This window comes from Podarcis cretensis (genome assembly GCF_951804945.1).
Source record: "Podarcis cretensis genome assembly, chromosome: 2".
In the NCBI taxonomy this organism is placed as follows: Eukaryota; Metazoa; Chordata; class Lepidosauria; order Squamata; family Lacertidae; genus Podarcis; species Podarcis cretensis.
This window is the reverse complement of record NC_137171.1, coordinates 84,980,195-84,995,056: the sequence shown is the minus strand read 5'-3', so window position 1 is coordinate 84,995,056 and position 14,862 is coordinate 84,980,195. Positions and strand designations below refer to the sequence as shown.

The window sequence follows — 14,862 nt, the reverse complement described above, 5'->3', positions numbered from 1 at the left end:
ATAAATTATTCTTTGCCTCAGATGAAAGCTTCCATTGTAGCCACCACTTTTGCTGTTCGCAACCTATTTAAGTATCACTCTTACACTCTTGAGATCTTCCAACAACTGCCATCCTCCTGTTTAGTCAGACACTGTGAAGTTCATAGGCTGGTTTTCCTACCACAACATCTGCTTTGCATTAAACTATTGGCAGCACTTACTAGGGACTCTCAAGTAACTCCAAGCAATTAACCAGATGATGCTGTCAGGTGTGCTTCTCATACCTCTCAGCTGTAGCACCTGTTCGAGTCATTGTTCCCTACAGTGTAGCTGACCTCAGATCCTGTACCCAAAACTCTAGACACTAAAGGCTTGCCTACATTAAACTCTCCCATTATCGTTGCAGCTGAGTAAGAAGCAGTTTACCAGATCTTTGTGGTGTTGACACAACTTCATGGAAGCTGCTGTCCCGTCCCGTCCCCATGCGAGGAAAAACGCTATGGATGCAAATTCAAACAAATTCTGTGCCCAAGAACTTAAAATCTGCATCATGAATTTAAACACATTTCCTAGAAGCAAGGCTGGCTTAAAAGGACCTTTCGTTTACCACTATGTCCCTTTCTACATCTGTGTTCAAAATTACAATGAATATAATAGCCACGCAGTCAGGAAACGAGCTCAAGGTGACTCAAGCCACAATTTCAAGGGGAAGGCAAAAAAGAAAGCCCAGGATCACTGCTAGCTTCTTCGGTTCAAATATGTTGTGACAAATCCTGAACATGAGAAAAACAATTCACCAAAGTAAAACTGAATTGGACTCTTGCATGAATTAATCTGGCATTTCTTGCTGAAGAGAAAGATGGTAGGGGATAAGGCAAGAGAAAAGATGGATTTGGACATCTGTTCCAGGTAACCTGTAGGGACAGGGATCAGTAGGTTCACTGGGTACTAAGCCTCACCAAGTATGCACTTGAAACTGAAATCAATCACTCTTTGGTGTTCTAGGTTTCACCAGATATGGCCCTCAAATTCTCAAGCTGCTCTTTACAACCAGGTCAACAGTGAAACCCTAGATGTGCCCCATTTTGCACTGAAGCACTATAAATTCTGTAGTTCCACAGAACAAAAATAGCTTGGCATACCACTAAGCTGGAGAAAACTCACACGGCCTGGCAGAACGTTTTCTAAAACAAAGCTGGTTGTGCATTTTGCCTCTTGAAGCCAAGATGTGACGGAAGAACTCAAAGGAAACATGCAGGTGGCATTAACAGGTGTAATGCCTTAATTAAAGTCAGAGATCCCACTTTAAATTACATTATTTCAATTGCCATGCTGTGATATCAGTTCATAACTCCCACTGGGAAGTTCCATCAGCTGAGGGAGGTTTTCTTCCGCTGACTGTAGCTCTTGCAGCATGTGGAGTTTACCTGGAACCTGACTGCATTATTAATGAAGTTCGCTGCTGGGTTGCTTTTTGCAATGATGATTCTCACTGGCACCACACATCCTCTCTCGTCTCAACACACTGTCACTTATCATTTGATGCAATGTTCTTGCAGCGAGTGTGGCAACATAAATTACCTTTAAGCATCTTGCTAATTAGCATCAATGCACTTATTAAATGAGACTCAAGAACAGACAGCTCTTGAACCCTTAAGCTACTCTTTGGTACACGAATTTTCTATAAAAGATTTGGTTCATTTCCAAATATTATTATTGGCATCTTCGATCCATCAACACTTGCATCACCACCAAACTGGAAGCAATAGACGTACTGTACACTGAAAGTTAGAAAGCAGCTCAGAAATATTTGGGACAGAGGTTGCCGTCCTACAGTCACCGAGACACTGGAAACCTCCTGCTCGGGTCACTGTAAACAACCAGAACGCTGTCTCCTAGCAAATTGAAGCCTTGGGCTCACTAGGCCTAGCTATGCTACAGCAATTTCAAAAATAAACCTTGTTTTGATTGAAAATCAATAGATGGATAACTTAGCAAATCCTTGAAATCAGTGGCTAATTATTCTACAATACAGGATGCTATGATTAGGCTAGCTAAACTCCACTGTAAGTACCTACCAGAATGAACTCATGGGAGAAATGTCTTTAGGCTGGTGTGGGGAAAAAAGTTACAACTAAATTAACAGCAAGTTACTGAACAACCAGAAGAGCTAGGTTTCTGGTGCTTGAACACAACAAAAGAGAAAATAGTGTGTTATGAAGAACAGAGCATGCGCTATAAAGGTAAAGGTCTGGGTCTGGTCCTGACCGGATGGATACTAGAATCAGCAAGGGATACCCACATGACCTGAAGGCGCTGCTGTGCAATGCCAGGTCAATGATTCATAAGACCACTGCCATCCATGACTTGATCATGGATGGAGGACTTGACCTGTCATGTGTAACAGAGACTTGGTTGGATGAAGCAGATGGGCCTGTCCTTGCCGCTGCTTGTCCACCAGGTTTCTCTTACGCACAGCAACCCAGGTCATGTGGGCGGGGAGGGGGGGTTGCAGTGATTTTTAGGAAGTCATTAGTTTGCACCAGGGGTGCTATTGGGAAGACCCAGTTTTCCGAGTGCATGTTCTGGAAGCTGGGCAATAGGGGCAGTACAGGATTCCTTTTGGTGTACCGACCTCCCCGCTGCACCAAGGATTCCCTGCCTGAGCTGCTTCAGGTCATGGCAGATGTTCTCCTGGAGACACCTAGTTTGGTTGTCCTAGGGGATTTTAACATCCATGCCGACACAACCTTACAAGGGGCCGCTCGAGACTTCGTGGAAAGCATGGCCTCCATGGGGCTGTCCCTGAATAAGTTTGGCCCAACCCATAGCCGCGGACATGCCTTGGACCTGGTGTTTACCTCTATGGATGTTGGTGATCTGACACTAAATAAAAGTGAAACGAAAGAAGTGCCATGGTCAGATCACTTCCTAGTGCAACTGGACTTCTCTACGACCCATCCCCTCTGAAGGGGGGTGGGACCAATTAGGATGGTCCGCCCCCACCACTTAATGGATCCAAATGGTTTCCAGAGAGTGGTAGGGGATGCTTTATCCCATGTTGATGGCCTTTCAGCTGATTCCCTGGTGGCCCGCTGGAATGTGGAGTTAACCAGGGCTATTGACTGTTTGGCTCCGAAGCGCCCTCTCCGATTGCATGGAGCCCGGACAGCCCCGTGGTTTTCCATGGATCTGAGGGCAATGAAACAATTGTTGAGACGGCTAGAGCGCCGGTGGCGGATAACTCATTCCGAATCTGACCGGACGCAGGTTAGAGCTCAACGTCGAGCCCACCAAGTGGCGATGGCAACATTGAAGAAGAATTTCTTCACCGCTTCTATTGCATCTGCAGAAAACAGCAGCAGGAGACTTTTTCAGGTGGTTCACAATTTAGCGGAACCACCTGCAACATTGGGGCCCAGTACGGGCAACATGATCTCCTGCAATGATTTTGCAAAGTTTTTTGCAGATAAAATCGCTCAGATTCGGGAAGAAGTAGACTCCACTGTGGGAGCAGGGCCGGCGCGGGAGAGTGCTAGAGTTTTGTCTAGTCAAGTTGCGTGGGATCAATTCCAATCTGTTACCTCCGAGGATGTGGACAGGCTGCTTGGACGAGTGAAACCAATCACCTGTCTCCTGGAACCTTGCCCATCCTGGCTTATAAAAGCTAGCTGGGAAGGACTGGGCGATGGGCTTCGTGGGGTGGTGAATGCTTCCCTCCGTGAGGGAGCCTTCCCAGACCCGCTGAAAGAGGCGGTTATTAAACCGCTTCTTAAAAAAACCATCTTTAGATGCGGCCACGATGGCCAACTATCGCCCAGTCTCAAATCTTCCATTCTTGGGCAAGGTGATTGAGCGAGTGGTTGCTGAACAACTCCAGGCACGCCTGGAAGAAGCGGACCATTTGGATCCCTTCCAGTCAGGATTCAGGCCTCATCATGGGACTGAAACTGCCTTGGTCGCACTGGTTGATGATTTCCGGTGGGCTAGGGACAAAGGTGAGAGCTGTTTCCTAGTTCTGCTGGATCTCTCAGCGGCATTTGATACCATCGACCATAACATCCTTCTGGACCGTCTTGAGGGGCTGGGAGCTGGGGGCACTGTCATACAGTGGTTCCACTCCTTCCTCCTGGGCCGTGTTCAGAAAGTGGTGGTGGGGGATGAGTGTTCAGACCCCTGGGCTCTCACTTGTGGGGTGCCTCAGGGTTCTGTCCTCTCCCCCATGCTTTTCAACATTTACATGCAGCCGCTGGGAGAGATCATCAGGAGGTTTGGGCTTGGTGTTCATCAGTATGAGGATGATACCCAGCTCTCCCTCTCTTTTAAATCAGAACCAGTGAAGGCGGTGAAGGTCCTGTGTGAGTGCCTGGAGGCGGTTGGAGGATGGATGGCGGCTAACAGATTGAAGTTGAATCCTGACAAGATAGAAGTACTGTTTTTGGGGGACAGGGGGCAGGCAGGTGTGGAGGATTCCCTGGTCCTGAATGGGGTAACTGTGCCCCTGAAGGACCAGGTGCACAGCCTGGGAGTCATTTTGGACTCACAGCTGTCCATGGAGGCACAGGTCAAATCTGTGTCCAGGGCAGCTGTTTACCAGCTCCATCTGGTACGTAGGCTGAGACCCTATCTGCCTACGTACTGTCTCGCCAGAGTGGTGCATGCTCTGGTTATCTCCCGCTTGGACTACTGCAATGCGCTCTACATGTGGCTACCTTTGAAGGTGACTCGGAAACTACAACTAATCCAGAATGCGGCAGCTAGACTGGTGACTGGGAGCAGCCGCCAAGACCATATAACACCGGTCTTGAAAGACCTACATTGGCTCCCAGTACGTTTCTGAGCACAATTCAAAGTGTTGGTGCTGACCTTTAAAGCCCTAAACGGCCTTGGTCCAGTATACCTGAAGCAGCGTCTCCACCCCCATCGTTCTGCCTGGACGCTGAGGTCCAGCGCCGAGGGCCTTCTGGTGGTTCCCTCATTGCGAGAAGCAAAGCTACAGGGAACCAGGCAGAGGGCCTTCTCGGTAGTGGCGCCCGCCCTGTGGAACGCCCTCCCCTGTTCAGGAAAGTTTTTAACGTGTGATATTTTAGTGTATTTTTGGTTTCTATGGAAGCCGCCGCCCAGAGTGGCTGGGGAGACCCAGCCAGATGGGTGGGGTATAAATAATAAATTATTATTATTGTAAAGGGACCCCTGACCGTTGGGTCCAGTCATGGACGACTCTGGGGTTGTGGCGCTCATCTTGCTTTACTGGCTGAGGGAGCCAGAGTTAGCCAGCATGTCTGGCTAACGAGAGCAGCACCGTGCCGTTTACCTTCCTGATGGAGTGGTACCTATTTATCTACTTGCACTTTGATGTGCTTTTGAACTGCTAGGTTGGCAGGAGCAGGGCAACCGAGCAACGGGAGCTCACCCCATTGCGGGGGTTTGAACTGCCAACCTTCTGATTGGCAAGCCCTAGGCTCTGTGATTTAGACCACAGCACCAACCGCATCCCTGAGTATGTGCTATAGATGCTGGCAATTTAACCTGGAAAGAAACTGATCATCGAAAGCATAACTCATCAGTTGGGAGTTCACTTCTCTGGATTGCTCAAAAAGCAAATCCTCTTAAAAACCAATACAGAGTATCCCTAAACCAAAAGGGATGAGTTAGTCCACTAGTTATTTTTCTTCTGTATACAGACAAAAAGATGGCAAAAGATGGACTCAAAAATGCATTTTAAGGTGCTGGAAGAAGAAAATGCTTGCTAAATACAAGTTTGAGACACTGATCCTCAACTGTGAAAATAAAGAAGTTTTGGAGCACCCTTTCTTACTGCATGCATAGACAGGGGATAGGCTGGCATTTTGCTTCATGCTACGCAAGGGCAGAGAGGAGTTTACGTCTCCCCAGGGAACTCGGCATCTCCCTATGGAAGGCGCCACATACAACTTTTTTTGTGCAGTTATTTCTAAAAATGCTTGAAGCTATTTCCAAAATGCCCTACTCCTGTTTGGCTGAATTTGGCTATTTAAAAAAACAATACTGTTCTCTCCCACCCTCACATCATCAATGAAGACTGCACTCCCAATGCAGTCTGATCCTTTCACAGTTTTTTGATACAAAACTGGAATTCTGGCATCGAGCTGTTTGCAGAGGTCAGTGTGGAGTCTACTATTTTGAATGTATTCTGCTGCCTGCTCCCCTGCACACTCTCTTGCACACACTCCTATAATCATGCACCAGGCAAGGCTGAAAAAACAAATGTTTCAGGTACATTCTGACAGGACATTAAATTAATGACAGGCCCCAGACCAATATCCATTATAAAGCAGTTGCCGAAAAATATTTTATGATGAAAGCACAACTTCCCATAACCAGTCATGGTTGTCCCATTTACTTCAGAGCTCTTCACACAACATAATATAAAATGCTACCCGTGAAGTAAGGAGCATGAATTAATATGACTTACAAGTTCTAGGTCCACATCAATGTAAATAAGGAGCATGGGACAGCAGACAGGGCTGGTTTGCATCAGCTCCAACCCCACATATCCACTTTATCCAGCCCACAGAGGTGTGTGTTGGCAGGATGTGGCAGGGCCTCTAATAGGAAGGGGCAAGGCTTCACCATACTTACACTGGCCCCATTTTTCTCTTGGCAGACAGGCAGATACTGAAGCAAAAGAGGCCTTTTCAAAAATAAGCAACTGAAACATAGGGAAGCCTGAACAGCACAAAGGCCAGTGCTTCTGATGAGTCATGGACCTGTTTTAAGACACAATTTCTTTAAAATTTGCACACTAATTAATTGCCTATATTAAGACACAAGTGTGTTCTGAACATTATAGGGCCTTGTACACATGCTGTGGGGGTTTGGGGGGGGAGGGAACTGGGCGATTTTTGCATTTTCAAAAATTTGGAAGCTTCATATGTGCATTAAAATATTACAATGAAATATGCTGCATGCTCCCATCATTGATAAAGGGGAGTGTTTCTCCCACTGCAAACGGCAAGTGTGAGGGAGGTTAGGACAGTGGTTGGGGTTAGAGACTTATGATCCCCTTCTTCCATGCCTGTTCCAAAAGAGGCTACCCCCCACCCCAAATATGGGGGAGGGAATCAACGATGCAAGAGTAAACTATGTGACAAACATCACCTCTAGTTTGACTCTTAAGTAAGTAAATTATAACTATTAAGCACAAAAGCATGGTTTCTTTATGCAGCTGCTTCAGGCACAAGTTCAAGTTTCTAGCATTAGAACTAAATGCTTTAAGCCAAGCTGTGTTTGTTTCAAAGCAAATTCACATTTCAATGTTTATGCTATCCCTAGGAATTCTCCACTAAATACACCCTCACACTAGAGAGGAGGGTGTTATCACTCATCACTCTGATTCCTATTTGGGCTGAAGCAATCTGTTCTTTCACTTTCCATAATTGCTAACATGTCTGACTTGGCTATAATTACTGCCACTATTGTTACAACATTTGCTCAGGCTTAGCCGTCTGGCCCCTTCATCAGTAGTTGGACAGGCCTGTTATTAGCCTCTCTCTATTATAATCCACATTAGAAGGAGGTTTGAAACCACTGCTGCTCTCCTCTGCATTCAAGGAGTCATAGTATTCTCAGTAGACACAGAAAGCCAGCTTCAGAGATACTTTCTAAACAGCTTCCTGATTTTGTGTGTGTGTATGTACACACACACACGAATGTATACATAAACATCAAGAAATACATGCATTAGTCGAGCTCTGAATCCTTTGTAATAGCTATCATCCAACACAGGCTCCCTTTGGGAGTAACTGCCACATAGCTTTTCCTTTTCCTTTTCAGCATTACAAATGCCTTCACATTTCATCCACATCAATACACTCGAGCTCCAATGCACTATATATTCTGCACATGGAGATCAGGTGTGAAAGACGGGTCATTGGATTTGCAAACACTAGAGATAAAGGGAAGTAGTGTGTGTTAGCTCCCCCCCCCCATGATCAGTTTCTGTATACAGTATACCATGAATACCTTGGGTTGTATGCAACTCACCCTTGAACGTGCCCACATTAGAGCTTGACTTTCTGCTGTGAACGTTTGGACCAAATGCATGTATCACATCCCTTGGGCAATGAGAAGCAGGTATAGGCCAAGCATCTTAGGGTGCACCTCATCTGATATACTATCCCATCTTTCATTCTGCACCTGTTTCTCTTCCTTGCTACTTGAGCAAGACTGCATATTTTCATTTCCCCCAATGTACCAATCCCCATCAGTTTTCATCTCACATAGTGATATTTGGAAGTAACGAGAAATGCCCCCCTCCCTTTGGCACACTAGGAGCAGATACTGATGTAAGATTGCAAAGCGTTCTTTGCAAAATATTCTTTTTATTTTTAACCATTTGCCTGGCCCAACTATAAGAAATCACAGTCAATTAAAGTGCACCGCAAGAGCAATACCAGGCCACTGAGGGGACAAACCAAGGACAAACATCCGCAAAAGAGCTTTGAAGAAGATCTGAAATGGAGAGGTGCTAAGTGACACAGTCACTACTAGGAAGCACCTTTAGCAAGGAGACACTCTCTCTCTAGCCCAGAGTCACCTTCAAGTCTCACGAGTCTTGTCATTTGACCCCTACCCTGTCAACACACCATGTGAGACACGCCAAGCAGCCCATCTCCTCGGAGCAGGCCCTGCGCCACTTGACACATCTCAAAGCGGCACGGCATTGGCGAGACCCAGAGGCCAGCGCCGCCTAACTTTCCAGGGGAAGGTGCGCGCACCATTCTCACCGGGTGCCCAGCAGCTCTCTAAAGGCAGCAAAGCCCCCGGGGGTGGGGAACGCTTCCGCCCCTTCTTTCCACAGTCCCGAAGTGCTTCTTCTGTGCCCGGAGCTGCACCCAGGCTACATAGGCGGCACTAGGAAGCCCTGGCCAGGGGCACCTTCCTGCCCCATGGACCTGCGCAGCAACAAAAAGGTGTGCGCGGGAGAGCGAAGCAGGCGTCAACACGAGCGGCGCGCGAGGCAGATCCGGACTGGCCTCCTTCCCTCGAAGTTATGGGCTGCGCCTGGAAAACTCCCCAGGACCAGCTGCGTGCCTGTGCTTTGCACACCTGGAAGAGGGGGGGACACGGGCGCAAGGCCCACCCCCCACCCATGGCAGACGGGGAGCAGCAGCAGCAGGAGGAGGAAGGGGCCGGAGCCCCGCCGCGCCCCCTCGAGGCAGCCGTCCCCGCCGCCGCCTCCCTCGCCCCCCTGCCCCCGCCGCCGCCCCCCGCCTGACCTGTAGGCGCTGCAGGTAAGAGGCCGGCACGTAGCCCGTCTCCCCGGAGCCCGCCCGGGTCACCAGCCACCAGTGCTGGTTGCTCCGCTCCAGCAGCAGGAAGGTCTCTCCGGCGCCGAAGGCCAGGGAGCTGGGCTCGGCCGAGCGGAAGCCGTACAGGGCCCGGTACATGGCGGCCGCGAAGGTGGGGCGGGGTGGGGTGGGGAAACACACTACAGGGCAGCGGACCCGAAGGGGACCCTCCGGTCAAGTGCCAGCGCCGCCTCCTCCGCCGCTGCCGCCGGCTCCCGATGCAAAACACGGCTCCCCAGGCTCCGCCCCCGCCCCGGGCTGCGTCACCCTCGCCGGTGATGTCAGCGCGCAGCCACGCCCCCTGCCGGGCTCGCGGGGCTGCGGCGCCACCTGCTGGGCTGACGCTCTATGAGGGAGGCGGGAAGCGCGGCCGGCGGCGGAAAGAGCAACAGCGCCCCAAGCGGCTGCTGCTGCTCCTGCTGTTGTTAATGGGTCAAGTTGTCGTCCCTCACCCCGCCTTGGGGGAACGTCTCCGGCGCCCCTCTATACTAAAATGCTCTCGCGCTGCATTTTCCCTTATTAGAAATAGTAGCAGTAGAATAAGAATAAGAAGAATTCTATTATTTGTGCTGGGTGGCTTAGAGCAAATATAAAACCGTAGTGTGGTTTTATATATATTTGTGTGTACACCCTCATTTTTCATTCCAGGGTCTCACGGTGACTTACAGGTTTTTAGAAACTGCCAAAAAACAAACATAGGTAGATAGATATTCTATTAAAAGCATACAATCACAACAACAAAAAAGCTCTTACAGGCCTTTTTCCTGATGCATCCACAATAACTACACACTGAGGAGGGTAGTTTCACCATCAAATTTCACTGCAGCTAATCTTGCCCAGGCATGGAGGCAGTAGAGAGAAGAGTTTGAACTCTTATCTGGTTCTTGCTTTGAAGAGAGAGGAGGAAAATCACAAAGTAAAGCTGTCCTATTGCTTTACTGGAGACAAGGGGCAAGAAGGGCATGTCTCTTGGCCTAATCACTGGCAGTACTCTGGAGGAGATATTTTAAGGCACTGGATGAATACTGTACTGTATACCTGAACAAAATGAAACAGTGGGACACTGCCAAGTTCTTTATGAGGGAACATGGTGCTGAAGGCAGATGCTTATGTTGCTGTATTAAGGACTCTAGCATCAACCTGTAATTTTAGGGTGACTCATCAGATCAGTGGCGTAGCGTGGGGGGGTGCAGGGGGGGCCGGCCACACCGGGCGCAACATCTGGGGGTTAGGGTTAGGGAGCACAAATCCACGGGTTGGGGGCACAAATCCATGTGTTAGGGGGCACAAATTACTTGCCTTGCCCCCACCTGCCTTGCCTGACAACCCACGCTACGCCACTGCATCAGATTCACAATTGTTTGGGGGACAAGAGATCAGCATTTGCATGAGCAGCTGTTGCGAGAAACCAGTTTAACACTACATTGCTGCCTGGATGTACGCAGGTCAGCAGAACTTTCTAAAGCAAGAATTAGAATACTAGCAGGCACCCAAGAGACACAGGTGCATGCTGTCCAACAGTCCGGACATCACTATAAATAGGATGTGCCACCTAGTGAAGGAGCATGCAGGAGACAAGGCCTGTATTGCGGGAACCAACATGTAAAGAGAAAAGAAAAATGCCTAGCATATGGACAGCACTGCAAAGCATGTGGCAAGTTTTCAAAGCTAGTGCAGGAAGGTGAAATCTCAGAGACAGACTGTGAAAGCAGTGCAGGAAGACATTGATGAATCTAAGCACTGGGATGATGTCCTAAGCTGACTTTGGGATCACTGTTAGTGAGAAATACTGGAGCAGTGGGGATCACTCCAGTACCCTTACTGCACTCTTTGCTCATATGCTTTTGAGCAAAAAACCATTTCCCTTTCAGCTACAATCTGCTGCCAGTGACACTGGTTAATGTAAAGACATACTGTACATTGAACTGTGTCACCAGCTGCATATTATGTACAACAAGACTACAGTGGTACCTCGGGTTACTTACACTTCAGGTAGGTTACAGACTCCGCTAACCCAGAAATAGTACCTCAGGTTAAGAACTTTGCTTCAGGATGAGAACAGAAATCGTGCTCCGGCGGCGTGGCAGCAGCAGGAGGCCCCATTAGCTAAAGTGGTGCTTCAGGTTAAGAACAGTTTCAGGTTAAGAACGGACCTCCGGAACGAATTAAGTACTTAACCTGAGGTACCACTGTATCCTGAAACCTGTGGACAAGTGCAGACGTCTTCTTTTTTTACATTCGAGAGGCATATCAATTTTATGAAATAAATAAGTAAAGGAATTGCAAACAAATTGGAACAATTAGATGTAAATCCACTGTAAAAACACAAAGGTTGTTTTTTTGTTTTTACAGTCTGTAGTGGGCCAAGGCTTGCTTGTTTGTTTGTTGTTGGCTATTATGTTGAAAAAAGCTCCGGAGTATCAGTTCTCACACACTCCCTTTTGGCTCTGCCAGCACAGTTTTCTAACATCCTGGAAGTGATGCTAGCCAGGCGGAAAGCAGAGATTGCTCCCTTCACTCTTGCCAGGAGTGGGGAGAGGATGAATGAGGACAAGGGAATGAGAGGGGAGGCTGGGTATTGCCTGCAGGCATCTCTAGCATAAGCAATGTGGTCGCTTTCAGAACATTTAAATGTTCAGTCACCTTATACTCGAGAGAAACTGTCACCTTCAAGACGCACCTTTATTAAGGTACTGCACTATGTAAATGCATGCAAAACACAACTGATTAGTCACTTGCCAAGTTTTCTTTATTTTTTAAACAGAACACAGAGTTCTATTCATTTAAAGTACCTGAAATTGGTATGACAATCCCAGTGAAAATGAACTGTACGGAGCACATATCTCCTTTCACTCTCCGCTACCTGACAAGGACAGAGAGAGAGGCACAGTAAGACTGAAAGGCTGATAATGGAAAACAGAGAATAAAAGGAACTGTTTCAAGGAGGCTTGACTATGACAGTCTTTTTCATGAGTTATGGCAGAGGCAAGAAAGCAGAATGATCCAACAGAGCTTGGGAGCTACACAAGTAAAAACACCGGGGGGGGGGATTGAGAGTTGTATCTAACAAGGCCCTAGTCACAGTAGAGACATTAAAATTAATTCTAGGACTAACCACAGCCCCAACTGCATGAATGCCCCACGAATACTTTTTTTTTAGACCTGTAAATAAAAGAGGCTTCCATGTATTATTCAAGCCATACCCACATTTAAAGCACATTGCTTCTCCCAAAGAATCATGTGAAGTGTAGTTTGTTAAGGTGCTGAGAATTGTAAATCTATGAGAGGTAAACTGCAGTTGCTATGATTTATTTTATTTGTTTGAGGGAGCCAGGTGCTTCAAATGGGCTTTAAATGTATGGTATGGATGTAACCTTATCAGTCTCTGAATTGAGATTGAAAGCTGGCTCTTGAGTCCTCACAGAGTGTTATAGCTCCAAGTACAGAGCTCCAAGGACAAAGAACTGTTAGATTGCCACAAGTGGAATCTGCAACGAAGTGTTGCAGCATGGAGTTCTCCTGCTGAGAATTCCAACCAGCCAGCCATTCCCGCCTTCCTGGATACTCCATGTCATTTCCACTCCCACTGAGTTTTTCCTTTTCTGAGCTTCCTTCCCTCCCCAACCAAAATCAACCAGCATTCTGTGGCTTCAGAGAGTCCACATAAGACTTTTGCAGAGTTCCCATTGTAATTTTTTCGTAGGCAGTTGTTTGTACTTTTGCAAACCTTGGGGTTCCTCCAAGATTGCTGATAACTCTTGTGTTTGTGTGTCTGGTCTCTCTCTCTCTTTCTCTCTCTCTCTCTCTCTCTCTCTCTCTCTCTCTCTCTCTGTGTGTGTGTGTGTGTGGCTAACAATATCCATGAAGCTTTAGTTCAGCAAATGCTCAGTAGAGGGCGATCGGAGCTTGCAAAACAGAGCTCTTTCGCTATCCAATTCCTTCGTAAATTACCAAATATAGAAAAGCCCTTGAACTCTGCCTTCTGCTTTCTTTGAACTGTTTTGTTTTGCTTTCGGAAGTCATGGTTTACTTTTATTCCCTACCAGCTAAAAATAAAAATATAAAAATGCACAGATCTAGAACAGTGTGGCAACATGCTGTGGCATGATCTTTTGCAGGCAATGGCCTAATTTGCCAGCTTTCGGGTATGTGAGATTTTCACCCCAAACAGATATGGATTGAATCTAGTGGTAGATGACTGAAAGGATGGTGGAGAGCAGAGTGGGTGAAACTAGGAAGCAGGAGTCTGGTGAGCAAAAAAGTAAGATGGCCAAGAAAGCACAAATGAGGTGAAAGCTAGCTTTCCCAGAAGGAGACCAGAAATAAACAGGTACCTCCCTCCCTCCTTGTAAGAAGAGCCTGCTGGATCAGACCAAAGGCCCATCTGGTCCAGCATCCTGTTCTCACTGTGGCCAGTTAGATGCCCATGGGATGCTCACAAGCAGAACCTGAATGCTACAGCACTCTCCCTTCTTGTGATTCCCAGAAAGAGGTATTCAGAAGCGTACTCCCGTCAACAGTGGAGGCAGAATGTCTCTAATATGGCTTGTAGTCAGTGACAGCCTTATTATCCATGAATTTGTCCAGTCATAGGAACACACCCTGCCAATGCACATAGCACTAAAATGGAACCCCCAAGAACTTTACACAAGCCCCCCCCCCCCCCGGCCAATTTTGCAAAATCATGGACTGACTGATGGTAAGCAAAATACATACTGGACAATTCCCATTGATTCTGCCTGATTACTCAGTCATGGTGACCTGGCCCCAAACCAAGAAAGGACTGAGGGGATCTGAGAAACAGGTCTCAGTCATCTCCCAGGAAAACACAAGAGTTGAGACTTTTTACACTAGATGTTTCCCGGCCAACAGGCTGTGCCTAACCCAGCTGAGAAAGTCATCTTCTTGATCTTGTATGTCTTTCTCACATTCATACTCCCCCCCCCATTCCTCCAACAATCCCAAGGTGCCATACATGCTTCTCCCTCTCCCCATTTTATCTTCACAACAACCCTGTGAAGCGGGTTTGGCTGAGAGACAGTGACTGGCCCAAGGTCATCCTCAGTGAGCTTCATGACTTAGCGGGGATTCAAACCCTGGTTTTCTAGGTCATAGCCCAACAGCATTACACTACACTGACTCTCTCTCTTTAATTTTCAAAATGGCAACTGCATGAGATGAGCAGGAGCAGGTCTGTGGGGACTGGGGAGTATGCCCCTTTCACCCCATGACACCATCCTGAGGAGAACTCTCCTCTGAGCTGCTGTTAGCCCCCAAAATAACAGCTGTTATTGGGAATGTCTAAAAGAGGCATGATAAATGTACGGACACATTGCAATGTCATGGCTGTTTGGGCAACAAGGACCAGGGCAGGAAAAAGAAGAAGCAGGTGCATCATATTCTGGCTCATCAGGGAGCTGCAAGGTCCAGAGCCGTCTCTGTCATGCCATTGCCAGAGGTGGAAAAAAATTAAACACGATGCAGAGTTCCCAAAAAATAGACCGGAGGCAATTGTACTTCATTCAGCAGAGCTTTTACTGCTACCATTTAT

General features: G+C 47.5%; 1 protein-coding gene across 2 annotated transcripts in view; it reads right to left on the bottom strand.

The window, feature by feature from the left end:
• NCKIPSD (NCK interacting protein with SH3 domain) overlaps positions 1 to 9,556 on the bottom strand; it is a 95,686-nt gene extending 86,130 nt beyond the window's left edge. For both annotated transcript variants that reach the window (XM_079967016.1, XM_079967017.1), the window contains exon 1: positions 9,240 to 9,556. In XM_079967016.1, coding sequence (XP_079823142.1) covers positions 9,240 to 9,410 — 171 coding nt within the window. In that variant the 5' untranslated portion in view covers positions 9,411 to 9,556. The remainder of the gene's footprint in view (positions 1 to 9,239) is intronic.
• Positions 9,557 to 14,862: the final 5,306 nt, after the last annotated feature.